The sequence below is a fragment of the Vipera berus genome, assembly GCF_964194415.1.
Source record: "Vipera berus genome assembly, chromosome: 2".
NCBI classification, from domain to species: domain Eukaryota; kingdom Metazoa; phylum Chordata; class Lepidosauria; order Squamata; family Viperidae; genus Vipera; species Vipera berus.
Window position 1 is genome coordinate 82006774 of NC_138203.1, and position 19850 is coordinate 82026623.

At 45.2% G+C, this 19850-nt stretch overlaps 1 protein-coding gene across 2 annotated transcripts in view; it reads right to left on the reverse strand.

The window, feature by feature from the left end:
- Positions 1 to 6692: 6692 nt before the first annotated feature.
- Positions 6693 to 19850, reverse strand: part of LOC308662051 (cyclin-dependent kinase 4 inhibitor B-like) — a 29332-nt gene continuing 16174 nt past the window's right edge. Inside the window, exons 1-2 of one of the 2 annotated variants that reach the window (XM_081317467.1) lie at positions 9539 to 9974; positions 6693 to 6962 (exon numbers count right to left, since the gene is read on the reverse strand). In XM_081317467.1, the coding sequence (XP_081173593.1) occupies positions 6696 to 6962; positions 9539 to 9661 (390 nt within the window). In that variant the 5' untranslated portion in view covers positions 9662 to 9974 and the 3' untranslated portion in view covers positions 6693 to 6695. Of the gene's footprint in view, positions 6963 to 9538; positions 9975 to 19850 lie in introns of those variants that run through there. The other variant, XM_081317466.1, reaches the window with a different exon arrangement.

A 19850-nucleotide genomic window follows, 5' to 3' on the forward strand; every position in this document is an offset into this window, starting at 1 on the left:
CGAGGACGTCTCCGTGGTCATGTGGCCGGCATGACTAGACGCCAAAGGCGCACGGAACGCTGTTACCTTCCCACCGTAGTGGTCCCTATTTTTCTACTTGCATTTTTACGTGCTTTCGAACTGCTAGGTTGGCAGAAGCTGGGACGAGTAACAGGCGCTCACTCTGCTACGCGGCACTCGGGATTCGACCCACCAAACTGCCGACCTTCTGATCGACAAGCTCAGCGTCCTAACCCACTGAGCCACCTAACCCACTGAGCCGTCCTAACCCACTGAGCCGTCCTAACCCACTGAGCCAGCTTTAGACAATGACAAAATTGTATCCTCCAATATTAGACCTCTAAATAAGAGACTGACCACATTGCTGGACCTGAAGGCCAGGTTGACAGTCCAGCTAGGTGCAGGGTGACAGTGATTAGCCTGTTGTGATAGGTGGGGAAATGGGACCAATGGCCTTAAAACCATTGTTGCCAAATTCAAATGGCCCTGGTAGATGGGTATTCTGATGCAAACTGCTATTTTTCTATTGCAAATAGAATTAGGTGTAGCATCAGGCTGGAAACGGTGGTCTGTGAGTTCTGTACTCCCATCTTAGACACAAAGTCAGTTTGGGCCAGTGACTTCTGTCAGCTCCAGGAAGGAGGCAAATGGCAAACCACTTCTGAAAATCCTTGCCAAGAAAAACGGCAGGCCGTTTTGTGAGAATTAGACAGGTTTGAACGGAAGAAAGAAAAAGTGACAGAAAAACCAGTCACTGGGACGAAGGGAAAGTAAAGTATCAAGTAAAATACCAGCAGCTTTACCTAGGCCAGGGGTAGGCAACCTTGGCTCTTTTATGACTGGTGGACTTCAACTCAACCCATGGGACTTCAATTCCCATGTTGGCTCAGGAATTCTGGGAGTTGAAGTCCACCAGTCATAAAAGAGCCAAGGTTGCCTACCCCTGGCCTATGCCTAATAAGAAAGAAGATTTCCCAGGACTGATCTAGGCAACAGAGAACTGAAATGTATCCAATTCCCTTGGGAGCAAGACTCAAAGAATACAGTGACATTTAATGTTTTAGTAGGCCTGTCTGGGTGCTGCTTACTTCACTGATCTCCTTTGACTTTGTATACTTTGGGAGAGGGAGGGGCTGCTATACTTGTTATGCATATTTTATTGCTACATTCTTTCTACAAATACTTTTCTAAAACCACCTTCTCAGAATACTCTAAAACAGAGGTCTCCAACCTTTTGGGCACCAGGGACTGGTTCCGTGGAGAAAGGTTTTTCCACAGACCGGAGAGTGCGTGGTTGTGTGTGCTGCCAGCATCCCACAGATGGGGCTTTGCTTGTTTGTGTGGACTGGTTGCTAGCATACCACGGGCCCGGTACCAGTCTATGGACTGGGGGTTGGGGACCCCTGCTCTAAAATACACAATAAGCCCATAAAAATAACAGATTTCCTGGTATAGTTTTACAGAATTATTGCCAACTGCTATGCTTTTTGTGTGTGCAGGGAATTAATTTGCATTCTCTATAGCTTGAGAAGATAAAAGATGGGATGGAGGGAGAGATGTTGCATTTTATAGAATCTGCCATTCCTACACACACACACACACACACACACACATATCTTCTTGCAAGTCAGCTACAAATGAGTGAAGACTCAAATATCAATATTCAAACAAATCTTATCTCCCTTACCAGCATATATATTTTTTTAAAATATCCCTTGTACCTTTCCATACTTACAGTAAGTCAAAATCTGCAACCTCAGGAAGGCCATTCCTTTATGACTGACTAATCTAGGAAACTTGAAACATAACTAATTCACTTGTGAGCAAGCCTTAATGGATGCAGCGCCATTTAATTTTTAGTAAGCATTTTTGAGCCGTGCAAGCCCCTTCACCACGACAAGACCGTGATCCATGAAAGGGGTATATAACCTGAAGATGGTTCAAGGTTCTCTCCTATCAGCAGATTTTGGAAAGAGACGTATATTCTCTTTGATCACAGATCGCGTTCACGGGGAGAAACTGACCGAAACCTTCAGACAAACTTTCCTGTATTGTTCTGTGCTGACCCCCACACACACACACACACCCACTCCCTCAGCTGAACTAAACCGCCACCTAACCCAACCCCCCAACCCCCCCACCCCCAGTTATTTGCAGCGGTTATTTTCGGAGTCAAACGAGTTTCCTTCTTCACACGAGCGCCAATTTAGGCACTGCGCACTGTATGTAAGATGCCCAGCAGTTGGTTCGAGACGCTTGCCTACTTAGTGTGTAAGATTTGCATGTATGCCCTGTCGTTGGCTACAGTAAAAATAATAATAATAAATCGGTCTGTGAAAGAAGGCGCCGGATAAAGCCGGTTTTGGTGACCCAGGTTTGAAATAACTTCCTTCCTTCTAACGCGTTCGTCCTCCGACGCCTCCCAGCTTTTGCTGACCGAAAGGGTGGTGGTTTTGGGGGGTTGGTTTTTTTTTTTTTTACGGTTCCTTCCCTTCTGCCTCGCCTCGCCTCCCCCCCGGTGTCCCCCCTCTCCTTTTATGGAGAAGACACGCCCCCCCTCCCCGCCTCTTCCTTAGGAAGCGGCGTCCAATTCTCCATCTGCAATTGGAGGAGAAAAAGGCAGGGACTGCCAAATATGCGCTAACGAATACCCCCCCCCCCGCGCGCTTCCTAAATTATGCACTTAAAAGTAAACTGAAGCTTAAATCCTGAAGTTGCTAATAAATGTATGGCGCCTCTTTTCTACTAATTTTAGGGACCGGGTTGCAACTTCCTCCCGCTCCTTCTCGCGCTGACGAATGAGCCCCTCCCCTCATTAAGGCTCATTTATCAGGAAGAGACGAGGCGGGAGGAAATTTAATCAACAACGATTACTGAGGGATTAAGGAAAAGAGACTCGTGCTATTTCCCCACCCCCCACCCTCCCTGCGATAGATCTCGTTGTTTGGGGGAAGCCAAAAGAAAAATGCACTTAAATATGAAAGCGAGGTAAAGAATTGAAGCAAGGAATCGGCGCTGTGAACGCTTTCAAGGGCTCGGCGGTGCTTATGAAGGCAGAAAACATGTCTGGAGTGCATCAAATTAAACCTGAGTGAGAGAAATCTTTCTCCCGGATTTATGCCACTATTAGGGGAGGATCTCTGAATGACCTTGGGGCCTGAATGAACCTCAAATTAATGTAGCTTTTGAGATCAAAAATTTCACTTTTGATGTGTGCCCTGGTGCCTGCAGTAAAAAAAAATGGCAATAAAGATTATCTTATTTTATCTCCCTTAAACATTCCACATTTTAAAATAGTCCTGGAGAGAGTCATTAATTCAGAAACTTGTTATGAGAAGTGAGATACTAAAAGCTCATCTAACTTGGTGAGCCTTCACCTTATTCACAAACTAGCTTTTTGTACAAATCAACCCAATATGATTAGTTCAGAATTGACCATGTGGCGGCAATACCTAGCTAGGCAAATTAAGTGAATTGTGGTTAAATGAATGCATATGTGAACCTGTTTTCCCCCTTGGTCACTGTCTCTGGTAGCTACTCATGGCAGAGACATGTCCTGCCAACTTCTCCCTTGTCTCCTTATTCTCTTTCAACAAGGGCAGCAAATGTCATACTGGTTTAAGCACTGAGCTATTGAGCAGTGGAGAAAGGCACTTAGAACCTTAATGCTTATTAAAGAAATTGTTATAAGACTAAAAGCAATATAACTTTTGAAAGTGAAAAGTAAGGGAAGTTAAAAAAAAAGTTGTAAGTGAATAAAAATTCCAAAGAAAGCAAGAGAAAAGGGAAAGGTTATGAAGAAGTAGGTTCCGGTCTTCTTAACATCACTTACAAGTATATTTATATTTTATCCACTCTCTCTAAAGATACATAATTTCTTTCCATAATGTATCATTTTTAATCAGCTCCATAAATCATGAGCTCATATTTTTTAAGCAAAAAGTATTTAAGGGGTTGCCAGTCACTGTATGTAGCTATTGTCCTTTCTCTAAATTGATTTTGCCATCTCTGCTACTTCTGCCATCCTCACCAGCCATTCTGCTGTTGTATTTCAGGGTCTTGAGAACGGCATTTTGGTGACACAAAATTCTGACATCTGTATAGGAAATGTCACTAATAACTTTTACACCCTCAGCCCAAAGCTGAGATAGACTTAATAACATCCTTTTGAGGTCCCTAAATTAAAATGGCATTCCTTTAACTGAATCAGCCTGAAGGTCTTTAGAGTTTCTGAGGATAAAGTCTTGGTATTGTTTTTGCTGGCTCAAGGATGCTGAGAAGAGGGCTTAAGTCTGGGGTTCATCTCTTTTAAGAATAGACCAGCAAAATATTTTCCACAGCTTGATATGGCGGCAAGAACTGCCTGTCAAACTTTTTCCACTTCTTATGTCGCTGTATAATTCTAACCATACACAGAAGTATTCATTTTTTTAAAAAAAAATTATAGGTGTGATTGAAAGTCATCTTAATGAAAATCACGGTGAGGACACATTGTATGATAGTCTTGACTGTAAAGCAGAAACAGCATCTGCAGGGGAGGGGGGTGTCAAAAAAGTCAAGATGGCAACTATGGCCTAACCCCTGAGGATGCCTCTGAAAAATTACTTGCAGGGTTTTCCCCCACCCCTTAAAGGCTGCAGAGTGCCAGAGATAAACAACACACATGCATCCACACAAAACACATTCTATTTTTGCTTTTTAGGCAGTTGGTATCTTGAAGAGCTCATACTGTGAAATCAGACTCAGCTGTCTCTCCTGACTGATTATTCATCATGTGAAGTTTGTCCATTGATAGTAATCAGCTGATTTCCACATCTGTGTGCTGCTGGTTTGATGTGCCAAGGCTCCTTTCGTGAAGGAGACATTTCAATAAGATTGTATTTTTTAAAATATTTATTTTAATCATGCCTTTATTTTTTATATAAATAAGCTGGCAAACATACCAATTACGATTCCCTCCTCCTTCTTTTATTCCCACAACAACAACCCTGTGAGGTGAGTTGGGCTGAGAGAGAGAGGGACTGGCCCAAAGTCATCAGTTAGCTTTCATGCCTCACAGTCTCTTGGTTTCTAGCCTGGTGCCTTAACCAGTACTCTCATCCGAGCTAAAGAGTGCTGCAATGTGTTATTCTTGATTATTTACATCTCATCTGTGTCAAATTACTGTGTACCTGTGCCAGCAAGAACCTTTCAATAGTGTGGACACTACTTTGTCACTTCAGTTCAGACCTGCTGTGATCAATGCCTAGGTGTCATTAGAAACCTAGGACATGTAAAATCCAGCATACATAGATTAGATAGGTGTACTAGTTCCTGACACACTATGTTGTTTCAAATCTTTTCCCCACTATCAAATTGTAATACTACCCAGCCTTGCTTCATTTCAGCAAAAAACTAACATGAAATTTACTGTCCCCTTTATAGCTCCATAGTCTGCCTGAGCTACTGCTGGATTCTTGACTTATCTTCATGGGAATGAATTACAAAGCTTAATGAATTTTATATATATTTTATATATATCATGACTCTCCTCTGGAATATAGGGGAAACATTAAGATCAATACAAGTGGCGCAAGTTAAGGCTGGCTTATTTGTTAAGCGTACTACTATGAAAAGCAGTCAAAAAGTCTCAAAGCGTAAGAAAAAATAGAGTTGAAAACATAATAAAGACAATACCATTGGGATACAACATTAAGATATTAGTAACCCTCCCCCCCCCAAAAAAAATATTATGGCTTTGCAAGATTTACGATTTTGTCACTAAAATGTTATTAACATTTACTGGGATATAGTTCTCTTATTATACTGATCTACTGAACTACAAATTAGGCAACCAATTTAACTTATGCTGCCTTACATTGTACAAACTCAGAAATTTGTGTTGAATACAGTAAACCACAATTAAGTTAAGGTCTGGGAAACTTAAACATTGTTTCCAGTGAGGCTTAAGCCTGTGCAGAATTGCCCTTTAATGTCATATTTTAAGAGAATTCTCTAGATTTTGGAAGTTCAACACTGAGGTATTGATCAGGTGCAGTTTTGTGTCACTGCACAAAACTGTAACCCTAATTAAATGTAAGCCCCACCCAACCCCCGATTTTAGTGGAGTTAACTTCAGAGTTACGCAGAATCAAAGTGTTACAATATGATGTGGGCTTGTTTATCTGCCTGGGAATTATCCAAAGGCTCAGATACAGTTTACAACCTTGCAGTGGTGTCTCCTGTGCTCGGATGCAATTCACACACTTTGCTTTGTGTTCTGCTTTGATTCTGCCCAGGAAAACCAAGCTTATACACTGGGCCCCCTTCATTTTTAATCCAAATTTCTTTTTAAATCATGGGCAGCCCAGAGAGGAATATATGATCAGACAGAAGAAGGAAGAAGACAGCCGGCGGTGGAAAAGAAAGGTTTTTATTGAATAAGAAAGATGGTTTCTTAATTGAAGTCAACAGGCAACAAACTCGAGACCGGGCCTCTTCTTCAGCCGGGGCTACATTTGACTAATTGAACTGACCCCACTGGCGTTTTTTTTTAAGCCGCCTCTCAGCTTAAAGAGAGAGGCGGTCAACCCCCCCTCCCCCCAAATGTTGGCCCAGCTACTTGGGGAACGCCAAGGAGCCAACGCAGCGGATCAGCGCGCCGGGCTGGAATAGGGAGCCGGCCGACGCGGAGAGTCCCCAGCCAGCAGCTTCTACTAAGCGTTGTCCCTCGGTCGCCGGGCGAGGAAATGGACCACGTGGCTCTGCCCATTTTCTGCAGCCTCCTGAAGCGGGAGGCGGCCGTAGCGGTTCGGCAGGTCGAGGCGAGCTCCGCCGGAGATCAGTACCTGCAGAGTATCCAGAAACCCTTCGCGGGCCGCGTCGTGGACGGGCAGAGAGCCCGTGGAAGGGTCCGGCAGGTTGGGATTCGCTCCTCTCTCCAACAACAGCTCGGCCACTTTGGGGTTGCCCAGTTTCATCACCTGGAAGGGGGAAAAAGAAGACAGAGGGGTTGTCAGTCGACCCCTCCACCCGTGGCTTGGGCTTGTCCTCGGGAGCCGATTTCAAGCTTAAGTAGGCAAAAAAAAAAGTATGGAATTAACCGGGACAACTGCGAATCGAACCCCGTTCTAGACTCAAGTTCTTAATTTTGAAATTTCGGCCTCTCTACTCTTCTCCCAGTACCGGGGTGGGGGTTGGGGGTTGGGGGTGGGGAGAGATCCATAATTGTGGCCGAAGGATCTTTGGACTAACGAGAAAATCCAGAGCCGAGCAGCAGCTTGACCGTAAGATATTCTCGCCGCTGACCCACCCTCACATAGCCCTTACTGCAAGGATCACAAGTTCACAACACAAAGACGTAGTCGCGAGAGATTCCAGCGCCGGGTTAATGTGTGGGCCTGAAGCGGGGGAATTTCTGTTCCATGTAAGCAGGCGAGAGGCAACATCAAACCAACCTTGGCTGATCTCAAAAAGCTAAGTGGGAATGAACTAGACAGCACGTGGATGGGAGACCACCAAAAAAACCCCACAAAACTAAACTAGGGCTGTGGGTCAGACTAAAGCTGTGGCTGCACGTGACAGTGTGGAAGAAGCCAGAAGGCATTACGACTTGAATTGCCTACTATTACTTGTTCAAGAAGGCAATAACCAATAACTTGCTCAAGAAGGCCATTATCCTTAGTGACTCAAAATAGGAAGCCTTGCTTCTCAGCTTTATTAACTTGATGATATTTTGGACTACAAGTCAAATGTTTTTATTGTCCTGGATTAGGAGAGCTTCGGCCCATCTCCCAATAAGTAATAAGGTAGTTGTTCAAAGCAACAATTTGCAGTGCTTAAAGTAATCCTGACCTGTCCGTCCGGGGACAAAGCCTGCAAGGATGCGCAGGAAGGATAATCCTGTCCGTGCCCATTTGGGGCTTCATTGACAGCTTCTCTATTCAAATCCAGGAATTCCCTCTAAATAGGAGGAATTATGATGCACGCATAATTTTCAAATTCTGTATATATTTATACATGGAAAATCGCCGTGAAAAAAAAAGGAATGCCAGAACAAGTAGTTGGTTGGAAACGCCCCCCCCCCACCCACACACTTTCCCTTAAATTTCGTGAAGGTAAACCGGACGTCTATATAAGATATCCACTGCTTTACATTTGAAGGATTTCAGCCACGTTTTATTCCAAAAATATCAGGAAATGAAATTGGCATTGTTTCCACCCTAACTCATCTCTCTTCGAGTTTCTCCGCACCATCCTGACTTGCATGATACTATCCAAAATCTACTTCCTGCATTTTGGGACGGACGCTGCTCAAAAAGGAAAGTAGAGCTGGGGCAAAAGCATGAGTGTCAGCAACTGAACAAAATAAATAAATAATAATTAACAAATATGTAACGGCGATTAAAATGCAAGTATGCCGCACCGTGAAGAAAAGCAGCCATTTTTCCACTGTATTTCTTTTCTTTTTTCTTTTGAGGACTGATATTTCTAATTTGGGGGAAACTCTGGTTTCCCACTAATTTTAAACTCCAAACATAGCCAAGCTCACGTCTTACCGAGCGTCCTGTCCCCACACCCCGCTTTTAAGAAAATTACTGGAATTTCAGCGCATAACGAAAAGTTGCCGCACGTGTCAAAACGACCAAGTCGCTTTTTGCTTTATTAATTGCAAGGAATCCAGCCACTTCGTGGGAGGCGCAGCGAAGCAGGTTTTCGCGATTTGTCAAACCCTCCAAAGATCCGACGTAGTTCGTTCGAAAGCACGGCAGAGTCGTGCCCGCGTTGCAAAAAAATAAAAATAAAAATAAAAATAGGGCTGTGTGGAAAGATGGAATTGCTTCAGAGGAATAATGGCGCTGCGTCGTCAACCGAGCAGTCTTTGGGGCTCGTTTTTCTTCCTTCTCGCCTCCCAAACTTGGAAGTTAGGGGGGCAGGAAGCTTGGAAGTTGGGGGGGGGAAGGAAGGGGAGAGAGAAACAGACCGCTCCAAGCCCAACGTTGTTCAGACGACGGTTCCTTCCCAGCTTTTCAGTGTAGGGCCCCCTCTTCCTTAAAGCAACAGGAAGCCAGATCTACCCACCTTTCTCGAGCCCTGTCCAGGTTCCGACCGAGATGCGCTCTTAGAGCAGTTTCCCAACCTTAGGAACTTGAAGATGCGTGGACTTCAACTCCCAGAATTCCCCAGCCAGCTATGCTGGCTGGGGAATTCTGGGAGTTGAAGTCCACGCATCTTCAAGTTCCTAAAGTTGGGAAACGCTGTCTTAGAGCGAGAGGGCTGCTCTGCGCAATCGCCCTGCCTTGGGCCGACATTTATTTGCCCAGCCCCGTTATCGCTGGTGTCCATTTTCTCTCAACACCCCCCTCCCCCGCAAAAAAAAAAAAAATAGCTTTCCCGTCCACGCTCACTCGAGCCTGCCTCCCTTCGGAGAAGACACCCTCCGGAGGAAACGGGAAGCGGGGGCCCCCCCTGCTGCTCCCATCCCCCCCCCGCCCCAAGAACAGCCGAAGCGAGAACCGAGCGCCTCCCCGCGCCCCGTCCAGGCTGCGCGCACTTCTACCTGAATGGCGCTCCTGCCGTACGCGTTCAGCCCGTTGGGGTCGGCGCCTCCGTCCAGCAGCCTTCGCAGATGGGCTACGTTCCCTTCCGCGGCTGCTCGGCTTAGCCGGTCGGACGGAAGCATTCTGCAGGTTGCCTGTCTGGGGCACGAACTGTTGCCGCTCGCCCTCTCTGCGGGCCCCGCCGCCGCCGCCGCGGATTTTTGCCCCTGGCGGATCTGATTGGCTAAACTCTTACACCCACTGACGGGATTTTTTTTTTTTGGAGGGGAGGGGCTGCCCACTCTCCCGCCCTCCCTTTTATTTTTGCAGCTCAGGAAACTGCAGGACGGCTGTTCTTGGCGAACGCACGTGTTCTCTTGGCAGGTCTGTAAAATGGAGCTCTCTCCACCCACGCGCCCATATAGGGAACGGTTGCTGGAATTGGGTATGTGTAGTTTAACGAAGAGAAGGGTGAGGGGTGACATGATAGCAGTGTTCCAATATTTCAGGGGCTACCACAAAGAAGAGGGAGTCAAGCTATTCTCCAAAGCACCTGAAAGCAGGACAAGAAGCAACGGATGGAAACTAGTCAAGGAGAGAAGCAACCTAGAACTAAGGAGAAACTTCCTGACAGTTAGAACAATTAACCAGTGGAACAACCTGCCTCCAGAGGTGGTGAATGCTCCAACACTGGAGGTTTTTAAGAAGAGACTGGACAGCCATTTGCCTGAAATGGTATAGGGTTTCCTGCCTGAGCAGGGGGTTGGACTAGATGACCTCCAAGGTCCCTTCCAACTTTATATTATTATTATTATTATTATTAATTATTATTATTATTATTATTATTAATTATTATTATTATTATTATTATTATTATTATTATTATTATTATTATTATTATTATTATTATTAAAAGTGAACTCGGATGCTAATAAGTCCCCCTTCTTCCTAACCCCATAAACATGGAGGGAGGGTTCTTGCCTGTTCAACAAGCCAACTAACAATTTGTTTTGTTAAGGAATTTTGACTGTGGGGGGGGGGTTGTCCAGGAAGAGAGCCTTCTCTGAGGTTGCCCCCACCCCTTGGAACATTCTGCCCACCCCCGGACCTCCTGGTCTTCTGGAAATGTCTGAAGACCTAGCTCTGCTGACTTACTTGGGTCCCACAGAGGAGCCGTGGGGCTGATTATCTGGTTAGCACCTTGAAGGTGGTTTCTCCCCCCCCACTCCACTTTTTTAGCTTTAAATTTTAAATTACTCTTCTTTTAATTGCCTCTTAATGTGATCTGTATACGCAGCCCTTAATGTTTTTATCTTTTACTTAAACCCCACCTAGCGCTGCTGTCTGAGGGAGATGGGCAGTTTGTAAATTTGATAATTAAATAGCCATGTCAAAAAGTGTAAGAAAAAGTAAGAACTCTTTGAGTTCTATGGTTTTATACATCAGGACATCACAATAAAAAAAATCACCTGGTCCTTAGCAGTTCTTAAAAGCAGGTAAAGAAAAACCTGGGATGAACAACAGCACGTGACACATTGTGCCATGTCACCATGTATTCTACAATTGGAAATCCAAAATGGAGAAGCCATGTAGGAAAAACTACACCCTTACTGCTTCCATAGGTATGAAGGGGTGCTGCTAATCCAGTGCCCTTCATCAACTGATGATCAGCAAGTGTGTCTTCCTCTATAAATGCCAAATTTTAGGAGTTTGCTGGTCTCCAGCCTTGAGGTTGCGTTTTCTGTCTGGGCAGGATAGGTTTTCCTGCCTGGGCAGGGGGTTGGATATCAGCAATGATCTTATAGGAGCAGTTGTTGCTGCCCATCAATCTGGGAAGAGCTATAAGGCCATTCCCAAAGAATTTAAGTCCATTATTCTACAGTGAGGAAGATTATTCACAAGTGGAAAACATTCAAAGGCAATTGCCAGTCTTCCCAGGAGTGGACATCCTAGCAGATTCCCTCCGAGATCCAAGAGTTACATCTCAGTCTCTACAGTTAGCACAGTTAGCATGTTAAATGTTCAAATTCATGACAGTACAATCAGAAAAAAAAGGTTGGACAAGTATGGCTTGTTTGGAAGGGCTGCCAGGAGAAAGCCTCTTCTCTCTATTTGTTGCATCTGAACAAATCACAAGACTTCCGAACACTTTCCTTTTTGATAGACGAGACCAAAGTGGAGATGTTTGGCCATAATGCCACAGTGCCACATTTGGTGAAAACCAAACGCAGCATGCAGCATATCGGCACAAACGCCTCATACCAATTCTCAAGCACAGTGATGGAGGGGTGATGATTTGGGCTTTCTTTTTTTTTTTGCAGCCACAGGACCTGGCCACCTTGCAATACATCGAGCCGACCATGAACTCCTCTGTATATTCAAGTGTTTGAGCCAAATGTGAGGCTATGTCCGACAGCTAAAGCTTGGCCAACACTGGGTCATGCAACAGGACAACGAACCCAAGCACAGCATCCATTCTACAACAGAATGACTGAATAAGAAAAGAATCAAAGTGTTGCAATGGCCTAGTCAAAGTCCAGACCTCAACCCAATTGAAACACTTCAGAGGACCTTCAGAGAGCTGTCCATAAACAAATGCCCACAAATCTCACTGAACTCAAGCAAGGTTGTGAAGAAGAGCTGGCAAAGATTCCTCCGCAATGACCTGAGAGACTGATAAAAGACATACAGAAAATGATAACTTTAGGTTATTGCTGATAAAGGTGGTTCTGCAAGCTACTGAATCATAAGGTGTACAGGTAATCCTCAACTTAAACAGTTCATTTAGTGGCTGTTCAAAGTTACAAGGGCACTGAAAAAAAATGACTTATGATCATTTTTCACACTTGTATTGTTGCAGCATCCCCATAGTTATGTGATCAAAATTCAGACACTCTGGCAACCGACTCATATATATGACAGTTGCAGTGTCCCAGGGTCATGTGATCACCTTTTGTAACCTTCTGACAGAGTCAATGGGGAAGGCAGATTCACTAAGCAACCCCAGTGATTCACTTAACAAAGGTAAAATGGGGCAAAACTCCCTAAACAAATGTTTCACGCAGCAAGAGAAATTTTGGGCTGAATTGTGATCCTAACTCGAGGATCACCTGAACATATGTAGCTTTTGACACATGGCTTCTCCATTTGGCTTTCTTTTTGTAAAATAAATGATGACACATGGTACGATATGTCAGTACTGTTGTTCATCAAAACTGCTAAGGACCAGGTGATTTTTTTTTACTACGTCCTGACATGTAAAACCATAGAACTCAAAGAGGGTGTATTTACTTTTTCACATGATTGTAGATGTATCCAGCAACTACATGTAGTCTGTTTGCACAACACACTTCACTGAATGAACACGTGTTCATTAAAGTAATCACTTTGGCTGGGGTACTATAAACTTGTGAGCCCTCCCTCTGTTAGCCTGGTGCTTGACACAAATGGGGCTGATCTGTCTTAGGTTCGCTTTCATCAGGCAAAGAGCAATGTTCTTCTGAGCTGAGGCTCAGAAGAAAAACAAGTCAGGTTCCAGGGGGCTTCTGCCCACAGAAGCCAGTAAAGGAAAACAATTCTAAGTTGGTACTGGTGACTAACTCTGGGCTCAAGGGCTGGGTCTGGGTAAGTGACTTATTTATCTCCACTTCTGGGGGCAAGGAACTGCTTTGAGGTGGAGACGCCTGGAGGTGCAAGTTCCTAACTGCAGAGCAAATCTGATCTACTTCTTCTACCTCCAAAGCAGGCCTGGTCACCGCAGTTGGAGACTTCCCAAGACGGTGTGCCGAGGCACTGATTTCACTCATGAGATCCCAAAACCAGCTTCCACTTTTCCCATGTCCTGTTCTGAGAAGCTTTTCTCTTCTGCTTCCAGTTCGGGAATCTAAGACATGCTAGGGTGGATCAGACCCAAGGCCGATCCACCAGTCTGGGTGAGGGAAGAATCGAGAGTCCCTCTAGGAGGAGGAGCAAATGAACTCAGTAGCTACTCTTATGCTGATATAATTGGCTCGGCAAACAACATATGTTCCTGCGAAGCAATGGCATTAAGGAGGACAATCAGTCCTGATCGTGATCACTGATTTTTTAAACCTTTTGAGCTCCTGTGTTTGCATTGTAGAAAAGGAGCCATATTAGTCTATGATGGCTAAAAGGAGTCTGATATCACCTTTTCTGACTGTTAGCAGTCAGAAAATCAACTGATGGACATTTTTAGGTGAAATTTTTATGGGAAGAAGAGGGCTTCTCCTGGTGTTTCCACCATGTTCAGTAGTAACTGTTCCAATAGAAGAGAAATAAGATACTCTATCTGGTGGTGGAAAAGAGTAACAAGATGGCTTCTGTCTTTTCTAAATATTCAGCCATTTTGAAATATTAAGAGGAAGTCCATTAAAAGCTGCAAGAGGCTATAATCCAACATTAGAAAAATCCCACTACTTGAGGCTATAATGCAGGCATGTCAAACACAAGGCCCGCGGGCCAGATCCGGCCTGGGGAGGGCCCAGATTTGGCCCCCAGGGGCTGTCCCAGAAATGGCAAGGAACCAGCCCACGCTGCCCTGGCCCTGGCCCTGAGGGATCAGGGGCTGGTGGTGTGCAGCAGCAGCTATAGCTCATTTGCCTCAGCTCACCCCGCCCCTCCCAGCTTAACCCTGTCACACCCAGCCATGCTTTCACCTTTCTTCCCCCCCCCCTTCTCTCTTTTTTAAATCTCAGAAGGGGAGTGTTGCAGAGTAAGCAAACTTACAAAAAGAGGGGATCTCTCTCTCTCTCTGTCTCTCACACACATACATACATACATACATACACGTGCTGCGTGCTGCGTGGGGGAGGTGGTGTGCAGACAGTGGAGAGAGCAAACTCACAGATTGGCTTTGTGGTCTATTCCTGCCTCCTTCCTTCCCTAAAATCCAGGCAATAATAGAACTCTTTGGATTGAATGGGAAGTTAAAAGGAATTGGTGTGAGCTGAAATTAAAAGGCCGAGTCAACTTCCCCCCCCCCCCCAAATATTTTGTCAGAGACTGGAAAGTGTTTCTTGCTTCTACTTCTCATCTTCTCTTTTATAATTTAATCCAGCCTTGCCCAAACTAGTATCTTTTGGATGTCATGGACCACAGTTCCCATCATCCTGTGGCTATGCTGGCTAGAAATGCAATGTCTTATTTTCTCTGTAGTATGCGCCTAGGAGGCAGTAGGTCTGTGGGATTTAGATGTATGTAAACATTCGTTTCTTCTGCCTAATTTATTAAATCTACAAACCCAGGGTGGTTTAAAAGAAAACTCTCAAAGACAACTATTGTAAAGTATCACTAGCACTGCTTAAAACAATATTAAAAATGTGTAAAGAAAGAAAAATATTAGTAGTAATGTACTTAGTGCTGTTTGACCATAAAATGTGTTGTTATTCTACATATGCCTGGCTGAACAGTGTGTTTGGAGTTGCCTCTAAACAAGTGAGGGATGTACTGTTCATATTTTCCTTGGTAGAAAGTTCTATGATTGGGGTGCTGTCTCCGAGAAGGCTCTGCTTGTGGCCACTGTTCTATAAACCAAACCAGGGGGACCATCTGGCCTAAATGGATGGTAAACAAAGATGATTAGGGAGCTGGAGGCTAAAACATATGACAAATGTTTGTGGGAATTGGGTATGTCTAGCTTAGTGTAAAGGACTAGGGGTGGTGACATGATAGCAGTGTTCCAATATTCGATGGGCTGCCACAGAGAAGGGGTCAGTGTATTTTCCAACATATCAGAAAGCAATAATAAATGGAAACTAATCAAGAAGAAAAGCAGCCTAGAACTAAGGACTTGTGAAAACAACTAACCAGTGAAAAGGCTTGCCTTCAGAAGTTGTGGATGCTCCATCACTGGAGGCTTTTAAGTAGAGATTGGATTGGATATTCCATTGCCTGGAATGGTAATGAGCAGGGGCTTGGACTAAAGACCTCAAAGACTAAAGACCTCCAACTCTTTTTCTTTGAGAGAAGTGCTGCCAACCTCTCCCCCTCCCCTCATCCCTTCTTGGGCACAGAGAGAAGGAGGGAAGGAAGGAAGGAGGGGAGGGAAAAAGGAAGAAAGAAAGGGAAGGAAGGAGATGGGAATGAAAAGGAGGGAGGCAGGGAAGGAGGGGAGGGAGGAAAGAAGGAAGAAAAGAAAGGGAAGGAAGGAAGGAGATTGGAATAAGAGGGAGGGAGGGTCTGAGGGAATTCCTGCTTTAGCACTTGGCCACCAGCAGCCCTGTTGCCCTTTCACCATCCCCTGGTGGTCTCCCATCCTCTTGCTGAGGATGCTTTGGTTACAAAGCCAGGTCTCCTCGCATGGAGAGGGAGTGGACCTCCCTTTGACCCATGCACTTTGTCCTCCTGTACCTACCATGAGCAACCTGGCCAAGGAGAGGGAGGACAGCAGCAGCAACCTTGAGGAGGTAAGCGCAGGTGGGCACCCCCTTGGGGAAGTGCGGCTAGGCAAGGCAGGGATGTGGGGTCCTGGTGCCGTGGGAGCTCAAGGGTCGGGCTGGGCTCTTGACCTTTGCTGCCCGGGGCTCCGGGCAGTTCGTGCCACCATCCAGTTCGTGCACAGCCTGAGGTTCAGTGAGCTCCTCCAATGGACCATGCCCCGGTGCTCGCCCCGGTCCCACCCCACCTTCCGCCGGAGACCCTCGGATCTGCCCCAGTCCTGCCCAGGCCCGCACAGGTGCCCCCGACATCAGTGATGTCAAGCTGGCCACGCCCCACTCAGTAAGCTACACCCATGCTCGCCACATCCACCCGGCCCCCCAATGGCAACCACAATGCTGATGTGGCCCTCAATGAAATTGAGTTTGACACCCCTGCTATAATACAACTTTAAAAAGGAGCCAACTTCTTTAGGCCAGGGGTCGGCAACCTTAAACATTCAAAGAGCCACTTGGACCCGTTTCCCACAGAAAAGAAAACACTGGGAGCCACAAAACTCTTTTGACCTCTAAAATGAAGATAACACTGCATATATCGTTTTTTACCTTTATGCTATGTATAAAAAAAACTATAGTGTGCTGCATTTATGAAATCAATGAACTGCTACAAAGAAAACAAATTTTTATTTCTGCATGCAACAAAAACATTTTGAACTCCCCAAAAAAGACGCTGGGTCAAAGGTTACATTCAAATAAATTACTCAATGTCTATTTGAGTCCTCCTCGTATTTATGAAATAAAAAGCCGTTGCAAACTACAAAAACTACAAATAGAAAAATAGAAAAGAAAAAAATTGCAGGGGGGGGAGAAAAGGACAGAAGAAAAAAAACCTTTCTCCTTCATCCCAACAGGTAAAAACAATTTTAGTAGCTTATCTACCATCTTTAAATACAGGATAATTATACCCATACCTCACCTCTTAATTTAAAAAAAATCAAAATATTTCATTAAACGTTCTTTACTAAAAGTTCAGTAAGGACAACCACATTTATTCATATTCTCCCTCTCTCTTTCCCTCCCTGTCTCCCTCCCTCTCCCCCTCTCTTTTTCTCCCTCCCTCTCTCCCTCTCCCCCTCTTCCTCCCTCTCCCTCCCTCTTTCTCTCCCTCCCTCCCTCCTTCCCTCCCTCCCTCTCCCCCTCTTCCTCTTTCCCTGTCTCCTTCCCTCTCTCCCCTCCCTGTCTCCCTCCCTCTCCCTTTCTCTCCTTCCCTCCCTCTCCCTCTCCCCCTCCCTCTCCCTCCCTCCCTCTCTCCCTCTCTCCCTCTCTTTCCCTGTCTCCCTCCCTCTCTCTCCCTCCCTCCCTCTCTCTCTCCCTCTCTTTCTCTCTCCCTCCCTATCTCTCTCTCTCTTTCTGCCCATTCATTCATATCCAGTCCGAGCAACCGCACATGCCCACACAAACACATTTTTCTAGCTTGCTCTTGTGGGGATCAAGAGGAGGAGGAACTGGCCCGACGGAATGGGACAAATGAACACGGCTGCCTTAAGACGCCTGCTGCATCTCAGGCACCCCACCATGGCTGACACACCATGGACATTCTTATGGCTGGGTCTCCACCGGCACTCGTCTCCTGCCCTTGGTCTGCCAGTCCTCTTCCCCCAGCCAAGTCACTGTGTGTGTGTGTGTGTGTGTGTGTGTGTGTGTGTGAGAGAGAGAGAGAGAGAGAGAGAGAAAGAGAGAGGGGGGGCACTTGCACTTCTCTCTCTTGGGGGAGGGGGGGGGCTTTAAGGCTTTAAGCCAAAATAGCTGCAATTGGAATACGCAGATAAAGCAGTGTTACGCTGGCATTGAAGGCAAGTGGAGGCAGTGGACGGAGCAGGCAGGGCTCACTCCCAACATCTAGCCTGGCACCTGGGGCAGCTCCTTCAGATTAACAGACTGCCTGCCAGCTAAGCACTCGAAGCTGGCAGCCTGGTGAGCGAGACTGACTGAACCCCGTGGCTGAGCTGCTGCCAAAAAAGCCATCCCCATTTCTCCTCTGCTGCTTGCCCTTCCTGGGACGGCCTCGTGTGCTCTCTTGCTCGCCTCCTGCGGATGAGGCAGTGGTGTTCTGACTGTGGGAGATGGAGGAGCCCCACTGGGCGGAGGCGATGCCAAAAAAGTGGGACCTGGGCGAGGGGGAGTGAGGCAAAGGCAAGTGGGACAGGGAAGGAGCAGGTGCCACAGGCATCGTGCGGCTAGCAGAAGGCAGCTCTGCTGCAAGCCACCTGGTGGAGGAGAGAATGTGGGAGGAAGGTGAGGATCAAGGGCAAGGAGGGGATTCCTTGAACGGCGCCGTCCAGCCACAATGACTTAACAGCTGCAGCATAGCAGCTGGACAGGAAGAGGAAGAGGAGGAAGGCTCCGCAGGATGCGGGGAGAGAGAGAGAGAGAGAGAGAGAGAGAGGGAGAGAGAAGGGAAGCGCAAGTGCCTGTCTCTGTCTCTCTCTCTCTCTGCAAATGGCAGAGGAGGATTGGGAGCCGCAGTAGAAGGCTGAAAGAGCCACATGCGGCTCCAGAGCCGCGGGTTGCCAAACTGTGCTTTAGGCTATAATCCAAGTTTAAAAATAGCCAACTCTTTTTATAGCCTAAAGCTGTTGGCTTGTTTTTTTTTCTCTTTTCATCTTTTTTTTCTTTTCTCCTTGTGGATTTACAAAACTTGCTTGCTTGAACAATGAGTGCACCAAACTTCACTAAAATTACAAAAAAGCCGTGCTTCTGCACCCTCTTCTGGAATATCTAGTCCAGCAAGTCAGGGATCTATTGAAGCAATGTTACAACGAGAGAAGGAAAACCATCTCCAAAAAGACATGCACGCAACTTTACAACTAATGCAAGAAATGATGCAGAAGAATCATCAAGAAACAAAAAGCAATCTTGATAAGCTAAGTGAATAAATGCTTGAAATAAAGACACAATTTGAGGCTCATTAACAAATGATTCTTAAATATGAACAAAGAATTCAGAAGGGGAAAAATCAATCAGAAGATACTAGGGGGAAAAATTGAAGCACTAATGACAGAGAATGAAACATTAGAACAAGCAAATGAAAACTTAGAAGGAGCAGTCGCTGCTTTGGAAACGGAGAAAGTTGTACACTATTTGAGATTCCAGAACATATCCAAAGATAAAGAGGAAGCTATAGCAGAAGTGATTATTAATCTATTAGCAGGGGCCCTAAAAATTGAAAGATTGGAGATGCAGCAAAAGTGGATGAAATATTTAGAATGAATTCAAGTTATGCGAGGAAACACAAATTGCCCAGAGAAGTCCATGTAAGATTTATGAAGAAAACAACAAGGGATGAGATATTAAGAAGAGTCAGAGATGACCCATTACAATATAAAGATAAAGAAATAGTAGTGCTGAAACAGATTCCCAAGAGAATAAGAGATACTTGAAGACAATATCATTTCTTGACTACAAAGCTGACTGCAAAATGAGTAAGTTTTAGATGGCTGATGCCAGAAGGGATTCTAATCAATTGGAATAATACAACATATCGATTGGATTCAGCATGCAAGGCACAGGATTTTGATGAAAGATATAGAGCATTTCTGGGAGAAAGAACACAATATTAACAAGAGGATGGAAAAAGCCAGAAACAGACAGAACAAACAACAGATGAAACTACACAAGTGGAAGAAGAAAAAGAGAAGATGAATCAAGAAAATGAGGGAACAGTAAGAAAGCAGAGGATTATGATATCAACAAGACCTAAATATAAGTAAATCAAAATGGAGAAGGAAAATGGAATTTTTTCAGTGACTATAAATGGATTGAATTCCCCATCAAAAAGAAAAAGAATTTTCAAACAACTACAGAAATTAAACATTGATATAATTTGTTTGCAAGAGACACATAAAAAAACAACATTATAAATTTTTGGAAAATGCAA